At 40.4% G+C, this 25,683-nt stretch overlaps 3 protein-coding genes and 1 long non-coding RNA gene across 5 annotated transcripts; 1 reads left to right on the forward strand and 3 right to left on the reverse strand.

Moving 5' to 3' along the window:
* Window positions 1-5,198: 5,198 nt before the first annotated feature.
* LOC147327084 (uncharacterized) lies at window positions 5,199-11,337 on the reverse strand. The gene is made up of 4 exons (XM_086297359.1): window positions 11,099-11,337; window positions 6,146-11,002; window positions 5,335-5,581; window positions 5,199-5,252 (listed from the first exon to the last, which is right to left on the reverse strand). Exons 2-4 carry the CDS (start codon window positions 10,138-10,140, stop codon window positions 5,199-5,201), a joined length of 4,296 nt encoding a protein of 1,431 aa, XP_086153485.1. The 5' UTR covers window positions 10,141-11,002; window positions 11,099-11,337.
* A 1,761-nt stretch (window positions 11,338-13,098) lies between these two features.
* On the forward strand, window positions 13,099-17,926 carry LOC147327085 (uncharacterized). Its single transcript, XM_086294691.1, has 6 exons — window positions 13,099-13,179; window positions 13,910-14,818; window positions 15,087-15,183; window positions 15,557-15,667; window positions 16,116-16,282; window positions 16,615-17,926. Exons 2-6 carry the CDS (start codon window positions 14,463-14,465, stop codon window positions 17,075-17,077), a joined length of 1,194 nt encoding a protein of 397 aa, XP_086150817.1. The 5' UTR covers window positions 13,099-13,179; window positions 13,910-14,462; the 3' UTR covers window positions 17,078-17,926.
* Window positions 17,927-19,949: 2,023 nt separating this feature from the next.
* LOC147327086 (uncharacterized) lies at window positions 19,950-21,965 on the reverse strand. Of its 2 annotated transcripts, XM_086294692.1 has the most exons (7): window positions 21,924-21,965; window positions 21,727-21,815; window positions 21,512-21,614; window positions 21,160-21,262; window positions 21,028-21,080; window positions 20,837-20,915; window positions 19,950-20,615 (listed from the first exon to the last, which is right to left on the reverse strand). In XM_086294692.1, the coding sequence occupies exons 2-7, from the start codon at window positions 21,780-21,782 to the stop codon at window positions 20,080-20,082; spliced, it is 930 nt and encodes a 309-aa protein (XP_086150818.1). In that variant the 5' UTR covers window positions 21,783-21,815; window positions 21,924-21,965; the 3' UTR covers window positions 19,950-20,079. The 2 variants fall into 2 exon arrangements, with proteins under 2 accessions (XP_086150818.1, XP_086150819.1); XM_086294693.1 differs by having other exon boundaries at window positions 21,727-21,930.
* Window positions 21,966-21,982: 17 nt separating this feature from the next.
* On the reverse strand, window positions 21,983-23,552 carry LOC147327087 (uncharacterized). Its single transcript, XR_015129794.1, has 3 exons — window positions 23,308-23,552; window positions 22,420-22,445; window positions 21,983-22,117 (listed from the first exon to the last, which is right to left on the reverse strand). It is a non-coding gene; the product is annotated as an uncharacterized LOC147327087 (long non-coding RNA).
* Between the last annotated feature and the right edge of the window lie 2,131 nt (window positions 23,553-25,683).

Here is a 25,683-nt window from a genome sequence, read left to right on the forward strand (position 1 = left end):
TTCCCATGTTTTCAACACCTTCAAGGACCACATGGCGCTTGCAGCATAAAGACAACTAAATGAGAAATCTGAACGTTTTTTGTGACGCTAGGGGCCTCCTTGCTTTTCAACCTGGCCGCCCATTCAATGTACCTCCCCAAAAAGAAAGGATAAGAAAGAGAGTGCTGCAGGGGGTATGGATGAGTAAACTTTTCAGGGAAAATGGCAAATTTGTGAACCTGAAGTAATAATCAATTTATGGCCAAGATAGGGCAAAGCCTTTGACGCAGGATGAATCATGAGTTGGAAAGACTGAAAGGGATGCGAATAGGAAGAGAGATGCTCAAATTTGGAGGCTGTTTCTCACAACCGCTGTAATGAGATCACTAACATCTTGAGCTTGCCTTCACTATAGCCACCAAACAACAGGCTGCTAGATGAAAGGTGAATCCGTCTAGGTTCCTGCTGGCTGGTTCAGAAGCACTTTAATAGCTGAACGCCCTATGAAAGGTTCCTGGGCAGTAGCTCATATTAGCGGCAGAGCACACTGCTTAATGGGATGATGCCTTTTGGCTTTTGTCACGAGATGATTAAGGCTTCGTTGTCACCGCTGCCTGTTGAGCGCAAAGGCACTAGAATCCACTTTGACTGGCTTATTGTGTGAGTCTATGTGGTAGAAAGAGGACCTTTTGATGAATACACCTCTCAGGGATCTATCAGGTGAGCTCTGCATTGGAGTCTCACATCTACTCCCCCTTCAAAATATCTTAAGTGCTTTGTTTTCCTCTAAAGACCCTTGAATCTGTCGTCATCTTTGGGCAAAGACAACTGCCTGAAAGGGGAGCAGCAAAGAGAAGAAACTTGAAGAAAAAATTAGTACATATGTGAAACCAGTTCACTTTATATAAGTTTATGTGGGTGGGAAGTATAGTTGATGTGCTTCTTCAAGTGATTTTAACAGTTAAAGACAGTCATCCAATAAAATTCATTGTCTTGCTACACTATTCATGATAATTGCAACGGAACAAGTTCAACAGCCAGAAAAAAGTAACGAATTTAAAGAATAAATTTGTTGTTAAGCTACATCAAAGCCAGTAAGTCAGAATTAGTTTATCACAATCCTTTGTCAGCTTTAGCAGCGTTCAGGAAACAGCACGGGTGAAAAGACAATAAATTTGAAAGCTTTCAATACAAGGACAAATGTGTGTGTGATACACTGCAATTTACCCCAGAAAGAAGGTTATTAAACCAGAGGACATTAAACAGAGAATGCACCATGTTCATTTTTTGCAATCAATGCAGGTCCTTTCAATTGGGAGAGCTTCATACCCGGGATTACTTTGGTGACTTAAGAAGCTAGACTACCTCTGTACCCCCACCATCTGCAACTTCACCCCCTCCACCCTTCTTCAACCTCTCCACCCCCCCCCCCCCCCCCCCCCCTCAAAAATAGCACAAGGATACTGCCAGCCTTTTCATTCCCTCCTAACAAGGCAGCTCCAAAGCACAGGCCCACTCCAAGTAATTAAATCAATCCCTTTGTATTGCCCAATATTCCCCTTCAGTGAGTGAATGCCCAAGATCTGATTATGGCTCTTCATGCATATTCAGGCTGAAGCTACAACTTGTCTATAGCAGTCTCTTATGTTTTATGTTCATCGTTATGAGCAGTTAACATGCAACAATTTCCTTTTTTTCCCTTTTCCTCCAAACTTTTTTTTCACATACATCAGTTTGCTCCAGCAACACTGGGAAATGAAGTGCAGTCACTGACTCTGGAGGCTCCGGCACATTTAAGAGAAAGCTGTAAGATAAGGAGAAGTTAGGGTTGGAGCCCAAAAGACAAATTGGATTAGCAAGTATTGGATTAAAGGTAAAACGGAGGGATAACAAACAAGAAAAGCTGCCTGTGATCACAGGGTTTAATATATTTCTTTTCCTCTCGGATCCCTTTCTTCTCTCCCTCCCCCTTTTTCTTTCTTTCTTTCTTTTCGAGCAAAGATCCCAGGCTTAAGACAGACTTATTAAAACTGGGATTAATTTGTAATGCTCTCCTAACCCTCGGGGTCAACGAAAGATTTGTTATCTAAAGCAAACAGGAAAAAATGTACTATAACAACACGACACGCGCTTTAGGGCAGTATCTGTGGGGCTTCTGAGAGATTGTAGCTTTGTGCGAAAGCTGTTATCCCTCAGATATTTATTTAAGCGGTGAAATAAAAGCCTTTTGGGATAATCTGTGTAAATATAATAATTGCTCCAAATCTTTGGAATATTGTATCCTTTTTTTATTTCAAATATAACATATGAAATTGTGACTAATAAAACATTTTCATAGCTATAATATCATATATTATTATATATTAATAATCTATAATAGCAAAAAAAGGCTCTTCTTTTGTTCAGCAGACAACGAGACATAGCTGTTCTCATAGGCCGTTCTCATTAGCCTTATCTTTTTAATAAAGCACTTGGCCAGATTGTGATCTTAATCTTATTTGCTTATGGAGGCTTTGTCCACTCAGATAAGTACTAAGTTCTTTGGGGAAAAAAATCAGCACCTCTGCAGAAAATAAATAAATATCAGCCAACTGTTTTCTGGCCTTTGGGTTTCTTCCTCAGGGTTTGCAGTTCAAGGGACCAAATCTCTTGGCCCATTGCCCATTCCTGTGTTGTTGAAATATCTAGTCTTCCTCAGTGTTGTGTTGTACAAGACTATTACTGCGCTACAAAATAAGATTTAAATTAAAAATAAATAAATAAATCTTACAGTCTGTAAGTTACAGTCTTTCACAATATATCAAGATTTTGTTATTGTCTTTGAAATTAGGGCTAAGGGCTAAAATAATATATTTTAAAAAAAATTATACAGCAGTGAGACATGACATTAAATGCCATTCACTGTAAATCTGATTCTATAATTTAAAAAAAGTGTAAGTTTGTTGAGCAATTTCTTAGCACAGAGCAGAAAACCCGTCAAAGTCGAGGCACTGGACAAATAAAAAAATTGAGATACTGTTTGCTTTATATATCTGTTCTTTGTCTTCAGCTGAACTAGACTGTATGTGCAGAATTTTATAAAGTGGGTCTGGTAGATGATAGTTTCATCTACATCACTTTTGTAAATGATCAACCTGTAGAAGGGATATTTTTGTTTCTTTAACTGACAGAAAAGTGCTGAAGCCTCTGATTTTTTAGTCTAAATCTATGGCCATCGCCAAAAATATAACCTAAAAATGAAGGTTTTGTTATTGGGCGAAAAAAGGTGATATTAGGATTTTGTTTTAGCGGACCTAAAAAATGCCTCCATCCTGTTTTAAAAACAACATAAAATTATGTTGCTTTTATTAATCATTTTCTTAACCAACTTTACAGTTCAGGGTCACATTGTCACGGTTCTGGGTCAGTTTTGACCCAGTATTTTGAGTTTCTCGTGTCTTGGTTTAATTTTGTATTTTGATTCTTTTACATTGTTGACCATTATGAGAATTATAGGTTTCTGTTTCTGTTTTAGGATTTGCTCCTTGTGTAGCTCTCTTCACGACAACACAGACACAGGTCGGTTCTTTGAAACGGGCGTTTATTACTTGGGCCTTCTCTCCTCAGCTTCACCATCACCAGTACGCCGATACGCCATTACGCCATTACGCCGTGAGAACTGGTCACGAGCGAACAGTACAAACAATTAGCAACTTTACAGTACACATATTAAGTCCAAACACAAAATAAAAAACATTTCTCAAATGACAAATACCTCGTTGGCTGCTTGTCCTGAAAAGAGGTCCTTAAGTCCTTGTATTGCCCTTTCTTTTAGTAAACTTTTAGCTTAAATCGCTTCATGAGAGACATCTGCTCCCTCGCAGTCCATGAAAAGTCTCGTGTGCTCTCGTTAAGGGTATTCTCACGAGACACTAGCTCTCACCTTACACATGTACATTTCAAATAAAGACATTTCAACGCAAACTATATATATTCATGAAATTATGTAACTTAACATTTTAACAGCATTTACACTCCCACCAAAATCACTCATTGACTTAAAATGAGAGATTTTCCTCAATGAAAATTATAAGGAAGTGATGTGTGAGTGTACATTTAAGTGTAGGTCATTTAGCTTTACGTGTGTTTTAGGTGGCCTCAAGTAATGTAACTACTTTGTGAACAGGCCTCTCAAGGAAAACTGATTTAGTGATTGGTTTTCCCTTATCAAAAGTAGTGTCACTGAGCAGAAGCTTTAGCTTTCGCACCTTGCCATCTGCGCTGGGCAGGGCTTCCACAACCCTTGCAAGCTTCCACTGGTTTCTTGGTGCACTGTCATCCTTTAATATTACAATGTCATCTGGTTGCAAGTTTCGTGACAGCTTCTGCCATTTCTGTCGTTGTTGGAGGTTTAGCAGGTATTCTCGTTTCCATCGTTGCCAAAATTCATTGGCCAAAAACTGCACTCTTCTCCACCTTTTGTGCAGATAGAGATCTTCTTTGCAGAATTGTCCAGGGGGTGGCAGAATTACAGATGATTTCATGGTTAGAATGTGGTTGGGAGTGAGGGGTTCCGGACCAGTAGGATCGTGAAGATGCTCGACACTTAGTGGCCTGCTGTTGATTATGGTCATTGTTTCATACAGAAACGTTCTTAGAGTTGTGGTGTCAAGTCTGCTGGCGGACTTGTCGAGCATAGCTATCAGGATGCTTCGGATTGTTCGAATCTGGCGTTCCCAAACTCCTCCCATATGACTAGCTGATGGGACATTCAGCACAAATTCACAACCAAGCGCCCTTGTACGGTCTTGATCCATTCCTTCAAGCAATTCAGAAAGCTCCTTTCTAGCACCAACAAAGTTTGTGCCTCTATCACATCTTAGCTGGCGCACGGGTCCTCGAATAGCTATGAATGATCGAAGTGCATTCATGAATGCGTCTGTTGTCAAATCGTCAAGGGTTTCTATGTGAACTGCTCTAGAACATAGGCAGGTGAATAACAATCCGTATCGTTTCAACTCTCTCCTTCCTTCCTTCACAATAAAGGGGCCAAACACAATCAAGCCCACAATAAGTAAAGGGGGGAGATGTCTCAATTCTCTCTCCTGGTAGATTTGCCATTTGTTGAACCTCAGTTGTTCTTCTGTATCGTCTACATTTTACACACTTGTAAATGTGTGAGGAGACCACACTTCCACATCCTAGGACCCATATTCCGCTTGCGCGCAACTCGTTCATGGTCATGCCCCTTCCTTGATGGTGTATAAGCTCATGATGATGTTTGACCAGCAGAGCTGACACATGAGATTTTTTCGGAAGAATCGCAGGATGCTTTACATCATGGTGTAAGGCTGACTGAGACAGCCGTCCTCCCACCCTAAGAACATTGGTTTCGTCCAGGAAAGCATTCAGCTGGCGTAGCCTGTTGTGCCTGCTCAAAGTGTGTTCCTTCTTGCCTCTTATTTTCTTTATGTCTTCAGCGAAAGCGTCTTCTTGTACGAGTTTGATGATGAAGATCTCTGCTTCTCTTCGTTCTTCAAGATTAGTCGACTCATTAGTTCTCGACTGAAATCCCTTAAACTCTCTGACAAATCTCTTGAGCCTGGCAATGGCTCTCACCACTCTGGACCAGTCAGAAAATTTAGTTAAACGGTTTACCATTGGATTCTGTTCTCTTGCTTTAACTGCATGAACATGTGCTCTCCGAAGTTCAGGATCAGTAGCCTCAACTTCTCCCACCATTCCCACTTCATGTGGGAGATTTTGCTGCCAAAGGAAGTTGGGTCCTTTCAGCCAGCTAGATTCTTTCATTTGAACTGCAGTCAATCCTCTTGAGGCTCCATCAGCTGGGTTGTTTTCAGAGTTGACATGTCGCCATTGTTCAGGTTTTGTGCTAGATCTTATTCGCTGGATGCGGTTGGCCACGAATGTTTGGAACCTTTTAGCATCATTGTTCACATAGCCAAGGACCACCTTTGAGTCAGTCCAGTAATACTCTTGCACATTTTCAATCTCCAGCTCGCCTCTAATGATATCACCAATGCGGACTGAGGTCACAGCTGAAGATAACTCAAGCCTTGGGATGGTTGTTAGTTTGGTAGGGGCTACTCTTGCTTTCCCCAAGACAAGTGAACAACTTATCTGTCCTGTTTCACTCACCGCTCTAAGGTATGAGCATGCACCATACCCTTTGAAGCTTGCATCAGAAAAGTTGTGAAGCTCATATAGTGAGACTTCACCAAAGTTTGATGGAAGGTAGCTTCTTGGAATCTTTAGAACTGCCAAATGAGGCAGATCTTTGAGCCATGACTCCCATTGTGGCTGGATGTGCTCGGGGAGAGGTTCGTCCCAGCTTACCTTGTCTCTACACAGTGTTTGAAGAATCTGTTTGCCGATAAGTAGGAATGGAGCCACGAAACCTAGTGGATCATAGACTGAGGCAACAGTTGAGAGAACGCCTCTCCTTGTCAGTGGGTTTTCTTTTACCACCACCCTGAACTGAAATTCATCCGCCTCAACACACCACTGAACTCCAAGTGCTCGCTCGATATGAAGTTCTCCTAGAGCCATGTTTAGATCTTTGGTCTGAACATATTCTTGTGGTGGAATTGTTGCAATCACACTCTCATCGTTGGATACAAACTTATGTAGCCGTAGATTTCCTGTTTTGCACAGAGCTCTTGATTCCTTTACCAGGCGTATAGCTTCAGCAGTCGACCTTACACTTGTCAGGCCATCATCTACATAGAAGCTTCTTTGGATGAACTTAATGGCTTCTTTGCTGAACTTGCCTTGGCCTTGTGAAGCTAGGTATTTCAGTCCAAAGTTGGAGCAACCGGGGGATGAAGCTGCCCCAAAGAGGTGTACCTTCATCCTGTACACTGAGGGTTCAGAATCCAAATTACCTCCATCCCACCAGAGGAACCTGAGATAATCTTGATGTTCCCTTGCAACGTGGAACTGGTGAAACATTTTTTCGATGTCGCACATTATGGCTATAGGACCCTTTCTAAATCGACACAACACACCAACTAATGTGTTAGTCAGGTCTGGACCTGTCAAGAGATGGTCATTTAGAGAGGTTTCTTGGTAGCGTGCCGAACAATCGAAAACCACACGGATCTTCCCGGGCTTGTGGGGATGGTAGACACCATGGTGCGGTATGTACCATGCTGGCTGGTTGTCTAATTCAGACTGTGGCACCTTCTCAGCATCTCTTCTACTTATGATTTCATTCATGAAATTGACATAGTCCGTGTAATATTGTTCATTTCTCCTCAGTCGACGCTCTAATGAGCTGAGCCTGTGAACTGCACACTGTTTATTGTCTGGAAGATTAGGTTTGTCTGTCTTGAAAGGAAGCGGAAGTTCATAGTGGCCATCTTCCTTCTGTCTTATTCCAGCTTTCACTTTAGACAGAAAGAGGAGGTCCTCCTGAGAAACTGGATTATCATCTGTTGAGTGATCTGTGAAATCTGATTCAAAAGTCTTAATTATGTCAAGTGGGTTGATCTCTTTGACTTGAGTCCTGCACGCAAAGTGCACTTCCTTCTTTAGCTGAACTGATGGATGCACAGTTGGTGTCACTTGTCGTACTATGATTCTATGACTGAATCCTATTGGATCGCTGTTGTCGCTTGCTGAATGTGAGCAACCAACAATGCTCCAGCCCAGATCAGTCCGCTGCGCATATGGATGATTTTCGTCACCAGACAGGATCTCTCTTGGGAGGAGGGCTCGTTGACAGTTGTAGCCTATAAGAAGGCCTACTTCGCAATCCAACTGTGGTGGAATCTTTTCTGACAGTTGCTCTAGATGTGGCCATTTTAGAGCTGTTTCAGAGGTAGGAATGTGCAGCCTGTTTACTGGAATAAATTCTCTTGTGAAAACAGGTGGTAGTGGAATCCTTTTCTCTGAGTTGTATCCTCTCACTTGTAGACCTGTCATTTTCTGACATGGAATAACTGTCGACTTGGCAGACATTGTGGACAGTCGCAGACTGACATTCTCTCTGTTTGTGTTCAGGCCTTGAGCTACTTCATCTAGTATGAAGGTGGTATCACTCTGTGTGTCTAAGAGTGCATAAACTAGCAGTTCTTGATCTGGCTGCTTAATAGATGACACCCAGACTGGCAAGATAGAAGATGTTCGTGTGCTTAGACCCTCTTGAATAACTCTGTTGGAAGTGGCTGTTGCGGTCCTTTCTGTGGTGTCTGCCTTGTCCTTTGAAATTTCACTTGCATTTAGGTGGATTGGCCTTTGACGTTCCTTGAACTTATCGTCATGCAAACATGTTGGGTGTCTCTTTTGGCATTTCTCACACGTGCTTTTGTTATCACATTTTCTTGAGTGATGACCGGTCTTCAAACATCCAAAGCAAAGCTTCTCTGTGTGTACAAACTTAACACGATCCTGAACTGTCTTTTCTGTGAAACTTCGGCATTTGTCTAGGATGTGTCCTGTCCTTTTGCAGAAAACACATGATGTAATACTGCTCTGTGTTGTAGTTGTGGTCAGAGTCTTTGCTTGAACTATTTGGCTTCGTAGATGCCTTGGTTTCTCGCTTTCAACACTCTTAAGTGCTTGTATTGAGGAAATTGGATCGCAAGCAAGATCTGCTTCCTTTGATAGGAAGTCAACAAACACCTTGAATGGTGGGTACTCAGCTTTCACTTGTCTGACTTCCATCACTTTGCGATTCCAGCTGGAAACCAACCAATCTGGCAATTTCAGCAGAATCCTCTGACTCTCAACGCAGTCATTCAAGACCTCCAGCATCTTGACATGAGACATGGCAGCCTCACAGCTCTTGAGAAAGTCTGCAAATTCTCTTAGCTCGCAAGCATCCTTAGAACCTATCTTTGGCCATGCATGCAGCTTGTCTCTGAGTGACTTCCCAATTAGGAATGGGTCTCCGAAACGTTTCTCTAAAAGCTTCCAGGCTGAGTCATATGCTGCTTCTGTGCCCAATAGAAGAAATCCTTCCACGGCCTTCTTTGCTGTGCCACCTAAGTACTTTCTTAGGTAATACAGTTTTTCATTCTTTGGGATGTTCTTCCTTTCTATTAATGTTTCAAAGGACAGTTGCCAGTCTTTGAACTTCAAGGGATCTCCTGTAAACACCCCAGGCTCTGGTGTTGGGAGCCGGTTTGCACTCATAGCTTCTACTAGTGCATTGACTAGATCTAAGCTATTCTGCTCTTGAGGCCTCAACACTGAGGCTGGAGGAGACTGAGGTAGCTGTTGTGGACAAGGAGCTTGACTTGTGACTGCTAGGGATTGAGGAATAAATGGGGGACTTGATGCATTGAGAGAATGGGTTGTGACTGGAAGTACTGTGGAGTCAGCGACTCTAAGCTCTGGCAGTACTTCACTACCATACGACAAATCAGTTGCTTCTATGTTTTCTTCAGCTTCATCATAGACCCTCACTCGAGCTCTAGCAGCATTTAGCTTCTTTACTTCTTCTAGGCGTGCAAGTTTTCTACGTTTATCTTGGATTGCTTGCTGTCTGGCTAGGTTCTCAGCCTCTAACATTTGAAGTTCTGTTTCTTCCCTTTCTTGCTCCTCCAACACTGCCAAGACTTCCTGAGTTGCAGCAGCTTCAGCTACAGCCTCTATTCTTTTGACAGAGTGGCTGCTAGAGTGGGTAGAACTACATCCTTGACGAGACAGTGGTCTAGAAACAGAACCTGTTGAGCCTAGAACAGATCCAGCATCAGGCCAAGACTCTTCATCTTTATCTGCTTCATGACCTTTAAGCTGTCTCTCTGCTCTTTGAATAATAAATTCTGAGAATGACATGCATGTATCAACCCTGCGCCGCAGGTCTGGTTCAGGGGTTTGCGCTTGACGCAGCTCCTCATAAACCACCTTTACATCAGAACAGGTGCTTTTGATGTTCTCAATAAGCTCAGTTAACTCATCCTTAGAAGCATCACCACTTAATAACTCTTTGCCTATTCGTGCATGACACCTCCACTTCTCATAGATGATTTTGTATTTGCGTTGAATGTGCTTCAGTCTCTCATCTTGGTATGCTCTTCCCCTTTCTGTTAGGGTACGCGCCCTCTCACTTCTTCGAAGCCCCTCTAGTTCTGCTGCAGATTCAGTGACAGTAGCTTCAGCTTGAGCGGATTGTTCAGCATCTTTATGGCAGGTCTCTCTGCTTATGTTAGACATGTTGAGATTATAGCAGTGTGATTGTGCAGCTATTAAACTTCAACTAGATTTCTTCTGGACTATGTGTAAGTGAAAGTTGCAATAAACTTAATTTGAATTAAGGTTCATAAATGTATGTATGAGTCTTCCAACACACTGTTGACTTCAATACTGAACTTAAGTTTCAAACAGACAAGAACAACAAAAATCACCTTATCACAAATATACAATAACAGTGTAAATGTACTTAGAAATACCTTAAATCCTTATCATTTACATTACTAAAGGTTTTCAAGTTTTCACATCAGTATAGTACCCCTTTAAAATTCACATAAGGTGCCCTTTAAACTCAGCAGATTTTGTATAACTCAAAATTACTCATAACCTGTGAGCTTGTTAAATATTTACTTGTTTGTTCTATAAACCTTGTGATGTACAACAACTATAAATGCAAACACATTGGATTAATCTCTACATTAAGCAAGCAAGAATAACAGATGAGTCCCTTAGTTGCAATTTTCACATTTAACCACTTCTCACACCACCTTAACTTCACTTTGTGGTAGAGCTTCTCCTGATCTTAAACGTGAAAATTAGCGCTTTAACTCAGTCTAACCACCGTTGCTTGTTAATGCTGTGCCGATATGCGTTATGCACTCTGCTTATCTGACGTGATGCACCGGATCCGCGTCGTTTCGTCATCCGCGGCGATCCTGTCCTCTCCTACCCGTGTTGAGCAGGCGAGTTCTCACTGTAGCTCTCTTCACGACAACACAGACACAGGTCGGTTCTTTGAAACGGGCGTTTATTACTTGGGCCTTCTCTCCTCAGCTTCACCATCACCAGTACGCCGATACGCCATTACGCCATTACGCCGTGAGAACTGGTCACGAGCGAACAGTACAAACAATTAGCAACTTTACAGTACACATATTAAGTCCAAACACAAAATAAAAAACATTTCTCAAATGACAAATACCTCGTTGGCTGCTTGTCCTGAAAAGAGGTCCTTAAGTCCTTGTATTGCCCTTTCTTTTAGTAAACTTTTAGCTTAAATCGCTTCATGAGAGACATCTGCTCCCTCGCAGTCCATGAAAAGTCTCGTGTGCTCTCGTTAAGGGTATTCTCACGAGACACTAGCTCTCACCTTACACATGTACATTTCAAATAAAGACATTTCAACGCAAACTATATATATTCATGAAATTATGTAACTTAACATTTTAACAGCATTTACACCTTGGTTGTGTTCTCGTGTTTATTGCAGGTTTAGTTCAGTGTCTAGGCTGTCTCTCAGTGTCTGCGTCTTTGTTTAGTGATTCATGTTTCCTGTCTTATTGTGAAAGTCCACATCTTATGTTAGTGTGTGCAGCTTTGCTCCCCCTGTCTCGTGAGTCCAATCCCTCCCAGCTGTGTCTCCCTCCTGTTGCCCATTCCCTGATTACCACCCTGTGTATATTAGGCCTGTGTTTTCCTGTGCTCTGCGTCGTGTCGTACCATCAGATTATGCCTATCTGTTTCTGTTCTCAGTAGTCAGTGGTCACTTCATGTTTTGTTTTCGTGCCAGCAATAAAGCTGAGGTTTTGAGGTGTATTCAGTGTCCGAGCCTCGCATTTGGATCCTCCTCTCCATCTGCCTGCACACAGAGCCCTGACACACGTGGGTTGATGGTAATACCTGAAACTAGTACACTGATACTATAATCTAAAATGCACAATAATTCTAAACAAGGACACTCAACAGCCCTCATTCTTACTTCTATTTTTTTTTTTTTTTTACTTTCATCATTCATCTTGATATCTCAATAAAACATCTTCTAGTAAAAGTGTTCAAAATAATGTATTTAGATCATTAGGATCTTTAGTTTGTACCATCTGTGTGCAAGTGGACAGCTGCCCTGACATGTCCGGGCATAAAATGGAAGGCAAGGAATAAATCTGGCCTCAAGCACTTGTGAAGGTCTATGAGATCATAGTCCAACATGTGTTAAACAAGAATATCATAAATTTTAGAAAAAGCTAGAGAGGCAAGGTTGAGATAGTTTGGAAATAAGCAGAGAAAGGACAGTTGTTACGGTAAATATGGAGCTGCCAGACAAAAGGAAACGAGGAAGACCACAGAGGAAATTCGTGAATGGCGTGAAGAAGGACATGGAGAAGGTTGGTGTGACAGAGAAGGATCCTAGGGATAGGGTGAGATGGAGGCAGATAAGCCACTCTAGTGACCTAAAGTGAGCAGCCAAAAGACGAGGACAAAGTAAATAAATCCATCAAAACATGTTAAACATATTTACGTTAGATTTAAATACCTCAGCTCGTCCTGTGATGGCCGGCATCTGGTGGGGTCAGCTGCCCGTGGCCTCTGGGTCTCTGGGGTACTTCTGTTTTTTGTTTTGTTTTGTTTTCTGGTTAGTTATTTTTTGTCTTTGAGGTGCTATTTATTTTTTTTGTGTGTTTCATTAAAGATGCAGCAGTTGAAGACCTAGTGTGCTCATGTGTGCTTTGTTATTTTTTTCACTTCCCCACCTTTTTTGTATCTCACTTTCTGTCCCTTTTCTTTTCCTCCTCCTTCTTCTCTCTTTTACCACCTGTCAGCTCTGGCTTTATATAACTACACAGAAAATAATTTAAATAATTATATAAAATAGATGTATAAAGAAAAAAGAGGGACCTATAGAGAGTCTATAGCACTCCTCTTGGCAAAGCAAATGTGTTTGGTAGAACAAAGCATTCAGACCATGAGTCTGCTTGCTAAAACTACTGGATACAACGGGTTAAAAATAAATAAATAAATGATCACCTATAATTTCGGACGATCTGATTTCCTCGTGTCAGCATTGTTCCCACATCATCATAATTAATGTTGTTCCAGGTTCAACATTGCAAGTGACCAATCACCTTCTTGTGACGTCATTCCTTTGCGACTTCGAAATACCCGCCTTCGAGTATTTCGAAATACAAGTGAAGAACCGAAAAACCGCCGCCTGTCCGCCGAATTTGAAGTCAATTCGCCTGTCCGCCGAATTTGAAGTCAATTTAGGATACTTTCCTTTAATAAACGGTAAGCATTATACATATGTTCCTCACTTGGCTTGCTGTTTGTTTGCTAGCGATAGGCTACTTGACGACAGCATTAGCTAACCAGTGTTCTCTAGACCAGCGTTCCCCAACTTTTTGGGTGTTTCGTGGCCCGGGGGTTGGGTCAGGCAAAATTGCAGTAGCTTCCCTGATCATTTTACAAACATAAGTGAACAGAATCTGGACTAAAAGGCCTAGACTTATGGTTGTGTGCTGAATCTATGAATCAAACTATCACCTGGAAACATAATTAACTGGTCCATAGCTGTGAAACTGGACATGAGTTCTTGATTCTATGGAGATTAACAGTAATCCAGAAATTTACAAATTTGTCCTGGTACATCACGTAGATGTTGTCCCTGGGACATCGCGTAAATGTTGTCCCTGGGACATCGCGTAAATGTTGTCCCTGGGACATCGCGTAAATGTTGTCCCTGGGACATCGCGTAAATGTTGTCCCTGGGACATCGTGTAAATGTTGTCCCTGGGACATCGTGTAGAAGTTGTCCCTGGGACATCATGTTAAAGTTGCCAGAGACATACCATATGAAAGTTTAGCTTCTTTTAGCCCCTGTTTGTTTTATATTATTTTATATATATATATTTTTTTAATATTATATTTAATATTTACATTGTATTGCAAAAACCCCCAAAACAAGTTAAAATGAATTAATGAATATTGACTAATTAAACCTTCGTTATTTTTCCACCAGAAATGGACGACATAATTAGAAGAAGTGTTCTGAATGACGAAAAAAAAAGAACTGGAAAAGACACACAACTTTGTGTGCATGTGTCACAATGCCAGGAGGACCCATTCAGTGTTGTGTTAGAAAAATTGAACTCATTAACCCTTCATGGACATTATAAATGTTTAAATGTTGCCTCAGGTAAAGACAGGAAAAGAGACTATTACAAATTCAACTGCATCAGAGCTGGGAAAAAAGTCGAAACAGCTACAGAGCAGTGGGCTGTAAGGCCTATGTTTCATTTAAAGTACTCAAATGTTGGAAAGACCACACAGTCATCGTGCAGCGTACATATGATAAGCATGATGGGCATGATCCTTCGGACCCAAAAGACGCACATTTCAACAATATTTCCAGTGATTTGAGGAGGAAGATTGAGGAACTGCTTTCCCTTGGAACTAAGCCAGCCATCGTACTAACCAAATGTCATAAATGGGCCAAAGAACATGGACACAGAGATCTTCACAACAGAGAGCATTTTGTCACACCACGTGACATTGACAGTGTTAGAACCTGCATGATGAGGAAGAAGCACTTTAACTGTGGAGACAGTCAATGTGTACATACCTTACTTAATGGAAAACATCAAGAACATGTTCTCTTCTATCAACCATACACATCTGACCAAGAACTAATGATTGTTTTGCAGACACCTGTAATGAAATCAAACATGGAGAACTATGCAAAACAGTTAGTATTTGTTGACACCACGCACTGCGTTAACCAGTATTCATTTCCCTTATTCACACTTGTTGTAAGAGATGATCATGGGCATGGAGTCCCTGTGGCCTATGCTATTGTCAGCAACGAAAGTCAGAAAACCCTGGAAACTGTTCTTGGAATAGTTTGTGAGCATTTCCCAACTTCCCCGAGGTAAATAATACATTGACAGCTATTAATTTTGAAATAATTCCTTTTCAAAAAAGTTATAACATGCCAGAATCTAATGCTATAGCTGCAGCATGGGCTGCAAAAAACTTTCCTTTCCAGTTGTTAAAGTTATTCCTATAGGCTGTATGCAGTATTTTATACATCTACTTGTGAGTTGAAATGTTTAATTTGGCATTGAAGTGGTGCTTTGAGATAGCAAAAACATTTTCATACTGTTTAATCTCATTTAGTGTTTTCTTTTTTTCTGTAGAGCATTTATGGTTGACAAAGACTTTGCGGAAATAAATGCTTTGCAGAAGGTTTTTCCAGAGTCAGCTATCCTTCTATGCTGGTACCATGTCTTGCAGGTAAACCACATTGTTTTCTTTTCACGTTGTCTAAGATGCACCTGAAACACATTTTTACAACAGGGTCCTGTTGTTATGATTTGCCTCATTGTGATATTCACCTACTCAGGTTAATGAATATAAAGGGATAAAATGTTGAGTGACTATGTCCATCCATTTAAGACCACAGTGCACTCATCTTCTGGTGGCTGCTTCCCAAAGCTCTTTTTGACATTTAAAAATATGTTTGCCTGGTTGATTTCTGTAATGCACAGGTCCTCTTGTCCAGTGAGTGACAAAGTTATTTTTGGACGTCAGCTTTCTTTTATGCTTTTTGTACAGCTGCTCCTCTGTCTCTCTCTCCAGATTAACTTTTTTCCTCTTACATTCACAGGCTGTTAATCGATGGCTTTCAAAATCAGAGTCCGGGGTCCATGGGCTTTCTAACACCCAAAAGAGAAATGAAATCATTTCTTTCTTTTGTAAGCTGAAAGCTTGCACATCTGTAAGTGTAATTTGTCTATTTCACATTTTGATTTCTTGATTACACTAAGAGCATAATAACTTTCAGTTGCTAAAAAAAGTTACAGAGAGATACAAAATAGATTTTTGAAACAATTTCTAAAACTGGCTTCTTATCTTGCTTATCAAAACAAGTACTTAAGCTGTGCAGAACATCATTGTGTCACCCACTGTGCAGTAGAACTTGTGAGTGGGATTCTTTCACAGACAGATGCTGAAACCAAATATGCTTATAGGTTTAGTGTTCCTTCTTAGCCATTGTAAGGGAAGAAATAATTGCTTCTTAATACAAAAACACGACATATTATTAATAACTTAAAATTCTTAATGTTATTCAATAAAAGGAAAAGGGCTTCAATACATAATATTAAAGATTTCAATAGGTCTGTTAAATGGATTGAAATATATTCTGTTGCATCCAATTCTCTTAGGAGGACGACTTTAAAGCCACATCAGCAGAGTTCTGCCAGACATTTAAGCAATACCCTTTGGTGTGCCAGTATTTTCAGAAGCACTGGGAAGGCATTGGCCACATGTGGTGTGACTACGGCCGTCGCTTCAGTCACGCTCGTTCTGAAACAAACAATGTGATTGAAAGGTATGATTTATTATTTTGACCTCATTCAATTGTATTGCTGAAAAAAAGATATTATGCTTTAATCCAAGAGGCTAAACTGAGTAGGTTCGTCATGTCATTGCCAGAACAGGTTTTAGGCAAATCCTTTAAATTCTAGCAGCGTTTTTTATGTTATCACAACAAAAAACAGAGTAGGTGGATTTGCCTAAATCAGCTAAACCGGCACAGAGCATTCCTTTATAAAAGACGTGTGCAATAGGTATTCCAATTTTTTAAAAAATAATACAGTCTTGATTAAAACTTTAAATTCCTTCAATTACAGTTACTAATCATTTCAAATAACTGTTTTTCAGATTTTTCCACCGCCTGAAATACCAGTTTTTATCTGGCTACAAGAATAGGCGTCTGGATGATCTGATTGAAGTGCTCCTAGGGAAAGCCGACGACTACTTCTCAGTCATAAAAACCCTGCAAGATGTGGGCCACATGAAAAACAGGTTTGCTGACACCTTGTCTCAAGTTTCAGACTCTGCTTCAAGACTGATGGAAAGTGGTTGGGCTCTTAAAATTACAGTCAAGAACAGCCATGGAGTTAATGCATATCAAGTCCCATCTGAGTCAAGAGAAGACATGGTGTATGATGTCTGCCCTGTTGAGTCCTACTGCAACTGTACATATGGCTTACGGGGACTTCTTTGCAAGCATCTAGTGTTACTTGCAAAATTAGCAGAGGCTGACAATGACATCTATCCAAACATGGAAACAGACCTTGGCAAGAATTGCAGTGAAAGAAAGGCATTACTTTGTACACTGTGAGGACTTGAAAGTGATAAAAATGCCAAGTTTGTTTGGAAATCTGTGTTTTTTTGCATCGGCTGAAACACTTCAGTGCACTTGTTGTACGTTCTCTCACTATAACACATGTGCTTGCCTGAAGGTGGCTTGTAGCCATTTTAAACAAATGAAAAACTCTCTGAAAAGTCCTCTATCAACTTTGAATGACACTCCTGTAGTTGAAAGCACAGACAAAAAATGCACAGAAGATGCAGTTGGAAAACTAAATGCTGTTTTAGACACAGTTAAACAGTGGGCATTCATTCCAGAGGGTATTACTGCAATGATAGATGAACTGCATACAAATGTCTTAAAAACAAAACAAGTAGGCAAAAGTATATGCCAGTACGAAATAAAGATGACAGATAATGCACGCAAAATTAGGCCATTGTATTCTAGCAAGAAACGTTCGGCCAGCATCGACATTCCAACAGTCTGAAAATGAATGTGAACAGTCGATAACCACTGAAAGAGAGACATCCTCTGGAGAAAATGAAAACCTTTTGGAATACAAAACAAAAAAGAGAAGAGTTAAAGCTAAGTATATGCACAAGTAGACTTTTGTGTGACATTTCAAAGGGACTGCATCCATTACTTCTGTTTATTGAAATCTAAAGCTGAATAGCTGTCTTAACTTTCTGCCAAGGAACAGATGAAAAGAAATTGTTTGGTCTCTCAAGCAGTTGTTATTTATGTGTGTTATTCATTACTTTGGCTTGGTTGCTGTTTTTGATACAAATTCATCTGTGCCCATTGTAATATTTTCATATGTTACTATTTTTATATTGCTATGCATTATAAATAAAGGATTACTTATTACTATTAAAGGTCTGCATTTGTAATTGTTGGTATTATTTATAAAATATGCGCTCTTAAGTTTTTTGCTCCATAAAACGATACCTGTCACTTTTTGGACATAGAGTATCAGCTGTTGAGAATCCTGGCTCATACAAAATAGAAGTAAAAGGTTTCAACATCCAGCCTTTTTATGATTAAATACAAAGTGTAATAACAGAGTTATTGGGGTGTGATTTTGTTAATAGTTAGTCTTAAGTATAAGTTTAATAGTAATGAGTAAGAAAATATAGCCAGAGTAATGGAATGAGACTAACACCTGACCTCACACTGAGATTTGGTATGAAGTGGCATGTTTGTGCTAATGCTGACATTGGGGCTCAGAGTTCCTCTGTGTGTATATATTTGTGAACGTTAACTTGGCTAATGTCCAAGGGTTTGACTGCTTTCCTGTTGGATTGTATCACAAAGAACAGGGATAAGAGCACCAGTGGCCGTGCACACCCTCATATCTCTCCTTCACCCGATCATTAGTGTTGGAAACCGGCATTAGCTCAGAGTAGATTAGACTTCAGTATAGTGCAAGTGATTTGATTTTATGATTATTTGATTCAGTTTTTTCTGTGTTCAAGCTCAATTACTTTAATAAAATATGTTGAATTCAAACAAATAAATAAACAAATAAACTGTGGACATTACCCTTTTAAACCTTTCTGAAACAAGACAGGTAAAAACCAGTGTATAAAAGTTTACATAGGTATAAATAGCTCTAACACTTTACTCCAGCCTGGCGTCCACACATGTGGACATCACATTTTGGGTTATTTAGACCAAAATACTAAATCTTGATCAACAAGTGCCTGATATACAGTTATGAGGACATTATACTGCAACTGTTCTATCGAAATTTCAAATTAATGTCCTCATATGTGGCTCTCATTTTTCTCAGAAACAAAAATTAGGTAAAAAAAAACAAAACCTGGTAATTCTTTCTTTTTACATTCATCGGGTTCCAATCGGCCCAAATATCAAAGAGAAATTAAAAATGCATGCCATGGAAGATTTCGGGTCTTAGGGGGTTAAAATGACCAGACCCCTCCGGCCTGTTTTCCAGGCCACTAAATTAAACCCAGTCAATTACCAATTGAACAGAATAAAAACCTACGAGGTCCACTAATAGTCCAAAAGTCCAAATCTTTAATAGAAAAGACAGGCAGAACTCAAACAAACAATAATCCAAACGAGGAGCATATATACACACTGGAAAGTAAATAATTATAAGTTATTAAATCAGACTAATTAAATACAGTAAAACTAATAAGGGAAGACGAACACACGGGAAATAAAAATAACAGTGTAAACATACCAAAACTCAAAATAAAACAGGAAAGCTACTACAAACCGAGTGTGACACAATTACATTCATATTGAAACATATGTGATAATTTTCTTTCTTTGTAGCATTTTTAAGATATGTGTTAGAACAGTCATTATGCTGTTTGGATTAGGAACCAATCATTTTTGCCAAATAGTTAACACAAACTTAGAACAACAATGAACAATTTTCAAGATTCTGATTTACAGAACAAACAAAAGTCACAAAAGGTTTCATTATTTAAGAGACAAGATCAAGTTTTTCACACAGGAATGAAATGACAGAATCCAGTGCAGCAGGGCCAAAGGTGTGTGTCAGCAAACTGAAGGTTGAGGAATCAGTCAGCTCATGTTTAAGATTGTGTTGGATTTTGAGAAGAGTCTGTCTGTTATTAGAAAGTAAGATTAACAATGTTACACCAATAACCCAAATACGGGGAAATGACAAATAATACCAAAAAAGATACAACTTTCATATTGTTTTACTAACTTACTTTGTCATATCAGCACTTGAATGGTCGATGCCTTTACAGACCATGTCTGTTGTGACATCGCAGGCCAATCTTCCGGCAAACCCGAGGGCTAGCTCCCCAGCCTCCTCTTCACTCAGAACACTAAACACTGTTACTTTAGTTTTGGCCTTCTTAGGCCTGTCAAGAATCAGTTTGGCTTTACGGCCCTAAAAAAGAAAAAGTGCAAACACCAAAAGAGCAGAGAGAGACACACACACGCGCACAAAGTTAAATGCTTTTGTTTACATGGTGTAATTGTGTATATGTTGCAGCAAATGCACAATTTCCAGCCACATTGTCACTTCATTGATACGAGTAACCCGGATTTATTTCAGGTGACATCAAAATCACGAAATGTATACCTACCCCAATCAAACCTCTGAAAACATGAACTGACATGTTCTCTGCGTTGATTCTGCGCTTGATCTCGTCTTCTGTTATTGTGTAGGTTTTCTTTTTTGAGCTTGGTACAGATAAGCGACCATGCACTCTGTAAACTGTACTAGTTCCTTCTGAATCAGTTTGAAATTCTGCATCTGCATCGATCCTGTCAACATCATCAGCAGCAGCATTATCTGTACTCAGACTTGTGCCGTATACTTCTGCTTCTTTTTCGTTGTCTTCAGTCTGTGTACCTTCATCTCTGACTGTCAGTCTTCCTATCTCACTGTTACTTGTCGATTTGCTGCAGATGTTCTCTCCCTTAGGAACTTTTCCTTTGTCATTCGCTGCCTGATGCTTTCCCTGATGACATTCTTCACTGGCTACTTCTATTGCTCCTCCTGTATAGCCACCCACTATGCTGCACAACTCCTTTCCCTCTGCTGTGCTGCACTGTGCTGTTACATAAAGAAGAATGATATAAACAGCACTATATCAATTTAATTGTGAAGAGAAATCCCCACAATACGACACAGTTATGTCTAAAATAGTTTTGTGTAAAAACTGGATCTTGAAACGTCCACTTTAATTACACAGTCCTGGTGTGCAAAGGCAAAATTACGAAAAAAAATTTCACTTTAAACATTTTTGGACATTGTTTAGTTATATTGTGACTTACTCTCACAGAAGATACAGATGCCACAAACAGACTTTGAACAACGCATGTGCTTGTATGCACCACATTTCTGGCACTGCACCTGTGAATAAAAAAAAAAAAAGAAGAAGAAGAAGAAATAAACAAACAAAAAACAAATGAACAAAGTCCATTAAATAAACAATCTATATGGCTAAGGACATGTCATAGTGTACCCGGTCTTTGGCTGCAATCACACACCAGCACTGACTGCACTTCCTAGTTCGATCTGCAAAATATAATTTGTTTAAGTACAAGTTACATTTTCCAATGTTAGAGAAAAAGAAGGCAGCTAATTTTATCTTTACCTATTGAGGAAAATAAGTAGCGGCAAAGTCGGGACCTGAGCTTTGTGATTTCAGTGTTGTACTCCTCCACTTGTGTTTTACCGTCAATGAGAGATTGGGCAAACTAATAATTGACGAAAAAAAAAAAAAAAGAACAAAAAGAATTAGATTAACAAAGAAATGTTTGTTTGTTTTTAACCCCCCCCCGAGGAAAAAAAAAAAAACAGAGCAACCAAAGCAAAGCATTACTGCTGAAATGGTTCAATCTACAAAAAAAATTTAGATTTTACCATCCTGCCTCTAAGGCTTTAAAAACTGAATAGGCAAAAATGTAAACATTACTTATATAGGTTAAAGCTATAGTTTTCAGTACCATTATGACATGCACTCCACATGAGTTCCCATCCTGTTGATGTGGGTGGCTCACATGTGACAAGGTCCACTCTCCAGCGCAGCCTCTTGCTGAAGCAAATGAGCTGAGAGATCGCAGTTATTACAAATAAAAAGCATATAGAGAAATCAATAACCACGTTCGGTAATGATTTCAATTAAATTAAATATGTTATGTTAAATATGTTAATTAATTACCTCCAGTTTTTCAACACCGCACTTTTTCTGACCTCCGACTCGCCAAATGAATTCATATAGACTATGGTCCTCTTGGGTATGTCACAAAACTGTTTTGTAAAAAGATGGATATGGTAGGCTTGGGCCTTGAGCTTTCCTAATGAGGGACACTGAAAAGTATCATGCACTAGAGAGAGTGCAAAATCTGTGCAACTTACAAACAAGGTCCAGTGGCTGCCGTTTTCCAGACAGGCTCCAATCAATTTAAAGCAGAATTTAACATTAGTTTTATGACAACATAAAAGGATTTTTATGTCAAGAGGTACCTCATCTGAAATGTTAGTCTGGTCAAACAGGGATTTCAAACTTGAAATACCAATAGAGTTTGGTCCAGCTACTCCCACAAGGTAATCTGTGAGAAAGCATATGCTGTAGTCAACAGATATCATTTTCTTTTTGCATGCTGCAACCATCATCCATTTCAGTCTTCTAGGAGCTTTGTCTGGTTGTAGTTCTTTTTTCTCCTCCTCATCTATTAATTAAATTGTTTTCTGACCTTCCTAACTGTTTCCGACCTGTCTTTCCAATGTGATGTTTAAGCAATATATGTATGGTCAGAAGGGGGTGAAATTTTCATTGCAGTTGTACGTGTAACATTGCATGTGATAATAAAAGGCTTGATTGGTTGATTATTCAACATGAGTTGACATTTACCTGACATTGTGAAGGAGTCACAGTTTCTGTAAGGGTGTAAGAACATAACATGTGGATTTGTTACACTTCTTTTTCACAAGTTAATAACAATCAATAATTTTCATTCCATTATTTACAAGCTATCACACGATGTCCCAGGGACAACATTTACACGATGTCCCAGGGACAACATTTACACGATGTCCCAGGGACAACATTTACACGATGTCCCAGGGACAACATCTACACGATGTCCCTGGGACAACATTTACACGATGTCCCAGGGACAACATCTACACGATGTCCCAGGGACAACATCTACACGATGTCCCTGGGACAACATTTACACGATGTCCCAGGGACAACATCTACACGATGTCCCAGGGACAACAATTACACGATGTCCCAGGGACAACATTTACACGATGTCCCAGGGACAACATCTACACGATGTCCCAGGGCAAATTCTACATGATGTCCCAGGGACAACATTTACACAATGTCCCAGGGACAACATTTACGCGATGTCCCTGGGACAACATTTACGCGATGTACCAGGACAAATTTGTAAATTTCTGGATTACTGTTAATCTCCATAGAATCAAGAACTCATGTCCAGTTTCACAGCTATGGACCAGTTAATTATGTTTCCAGGTGATAGTTTGATTCATAGATTCAGCACACAACCATAAGTCTAGGCCTTTTAGTCCAGATTCTCTTCACTTATGTTTGTAAAATGATCAGGGAAGCTACTGCAATTTTGCCTGACCCAACCCCCGGGCCACGAAACACCCAAAAAGTTGGGGAACGCTGGTCTAGAGAACACTGGTTAGCTAATGCTGTTGTCAAGTAGCCTATCGCTAGCAAACAAACAGCAAGCCAAGTGAGGAACATATGTATAATGCTTACCGTTTATTAAAGGAAAGTATCCTAAATTGACTTCAAATTCGGCGGACAGGCGAATTGACTTCAAATTCGGCGGACAGGCGGCGGTTTTTCGCTTCTTCACTTGTATTTCGAAATAATCGAAGGCGGGTATTTCGAAGTCGCAAAGGAATGACGTCACAAGAAGGTGATTGGTCACTTGCAATGTTGAACCTGGAACAACATTAATTATGATGATGTGGGAACAATGCTGACACGAGGAAATCAGATCGTCCTATAATTTCTGTAAATCTTACATGAAACTGGTCAGCTGTAGAAAATATGAGCTACACAAAACTGAAAGAAGTCCCAGTCACACACTTGTTTTCCCCACTGTGGACAGTCTTTACCCTTCAAGCTTGAGTCCTCTTGGTCAGGTTACTGAGTGGGAGAAGCCACAGAACAGAAAAGAGGTACAAATGTTTGAAACACACATATTTTAAAAAGTCACAAGGAAAACTCCATAAAGTTACAATTAAAGAACTTTTTCCCACAAGCGTTTGATGAATTCTAGAGTCTTTACCTTACAATATAAATCCAATTAAACTGAAGAGAACTGAACTCAGCATGGTGGCACAGTGGTTAGCACTGTTGCTGCAGGACGGCGCTCTTCTGGACAGCGATCTTGATGTTAATCCTGGGAGTAGCTGGAGCTACTCACCCAAGTAATCGAAGCACTTGGGGCAGTGCTTCGATTACCTGGGTGGGGGAGCACTGTTGCCTTCACCCTCCACATCTTCTCAAGCTTTCAGCCCTTGGTATTTCTCAAGTTTCTCATTTTCCTTCCTTGTGATGAAGGAAGGATGTATAGCTACATCTTCCTCTGCTTGTCCACCACGACTATTCTTTATTATCTCCAGTCTTGATCCATCCCTCAAGACTGTAAGACCAGACTAACCAACCTGCACTACCTGGATTAACTACAACAAAGCCTATGACTCACAGTGCCTCACACATGGATCCTGGAATGCCTAGAACTGTACAAACCCAATAGGACCCCAAGAGCCTTCATCTGGCAATGTGGTGCCAGGATAACCACCTCCAGCTGAACGTCGGCAAGACCAAGGAGCTGGTGGTGGACTTCACAAGGAGTCAGCACAGGAACTACAAGCCCATTATCATCAGCAGAGCTCCAGTGGAGAGGGTGCAGTCCTTCAAATACCTTGGTGTCCACATCTCCTCAGATCTGACATGGTCTGCTCACATTCAGATCCAGTTCAAAAAGGCTATTCAGAGCCTGCACCACTTACGACAACTGAGGAAGTTCAGGGCCTCTCCAGGGATCCTCAGGACTTTCTATATAGTTGCTGTGGAGAGCATCCTCACACAGAAAGTCCTGGTATGGGAACAGCTGTGTCAAGTACAAAAAAACTCTTCAGAGAGTGATCCATACAGCAGAACGCTGCTGCAGGACTGCTCCTCCCTCCCTACAGGACATTTACACCAAAAGATACTGGACCAGAGCCACTCAGATACTGAAGAACCTGTTCCACCCCAGCAATAAACTGTTCCAACTTCTGCAATCAGGCAGAAGGTTCTGCACCATCCGGGCAAGAACAGAGACCCTCAAGAGGAGCTTCTACCCTCAGGCCAGCCGTGTGTTACATCAGAACCCCCCCCCCACACACACACACACACACACACACACACGCACACTCAACCATAACAAACTGAGTCAGGACTCACATACTCCCAATCATGCCTGATCCTTCTGACTTCATTGGGGCACTTTAAGTCACTTTAACACCCCACTCACGCAATGTACATTCCCAGATTTTTGAACTGTGAATTTCCAGGTTGTTTTATTCTATTTAACTTAGTGTATATAATCCACTCACTTATTGCACATAATGTCCTCTTTGTGTATATCTACTTACTTACTGTATAATGGGGGTTTTTCTCTCTCTATTTTGCACAGTCGAGGAGCGTATCAGGTCACATTTCACTGCATGTTATACTTGTATAACTATGTACGTGATAAATAAAAGGATCTTGAATCTTGAATCAGGAATGCAGTGGAAATAGAAAACAACACTAGTGACCAACGTCAAACCAACAGCACAAGTCACCATTAAGTACAGGATTGAAATGAGAACCATGAAGAGGCCACTAGGAAAACTGCAACCATCAAATCCCTGTAGAGAGTAAGTCCTGAGGAGTCAGCTGAATGGGAAGAACAGGATCTAGGAATTCAGCACCTATCCCCTGCCTGTCATCAGATACCCTGCTGGGATAATAAGCTGGTTAAAGGAGGAGACAGACGCCACTGGCATCAAGACAAGAAAGCTCCTTACCATACATGGAGGGCGTCACACCACATCCAGCAGTCTGAGACTGTACACTAAACAGACGAAGGGTGGC

The sequence above is a fragment of the Aulonocara sp. 'chitande type north' Nkhata Bay genome, linkage group LG6, assembly GCF_057382095.1.
Source record: "Aulonocara sp. 'chitande type north' Nkhata Bay isolate Kocher_YH1m ecotype deep benthic linkage group LG6, A_spYH_male_GT1.1, whole genome shotgun sequence".
Classification (NCBI taxonomy): Eukaryota; Metazoa; Chordata; class Actinopteri; order Cichliformes; family Cichlidae; genus Aulonocara; species Aulonocara sp. 'chitande type north' Nkhata Bay.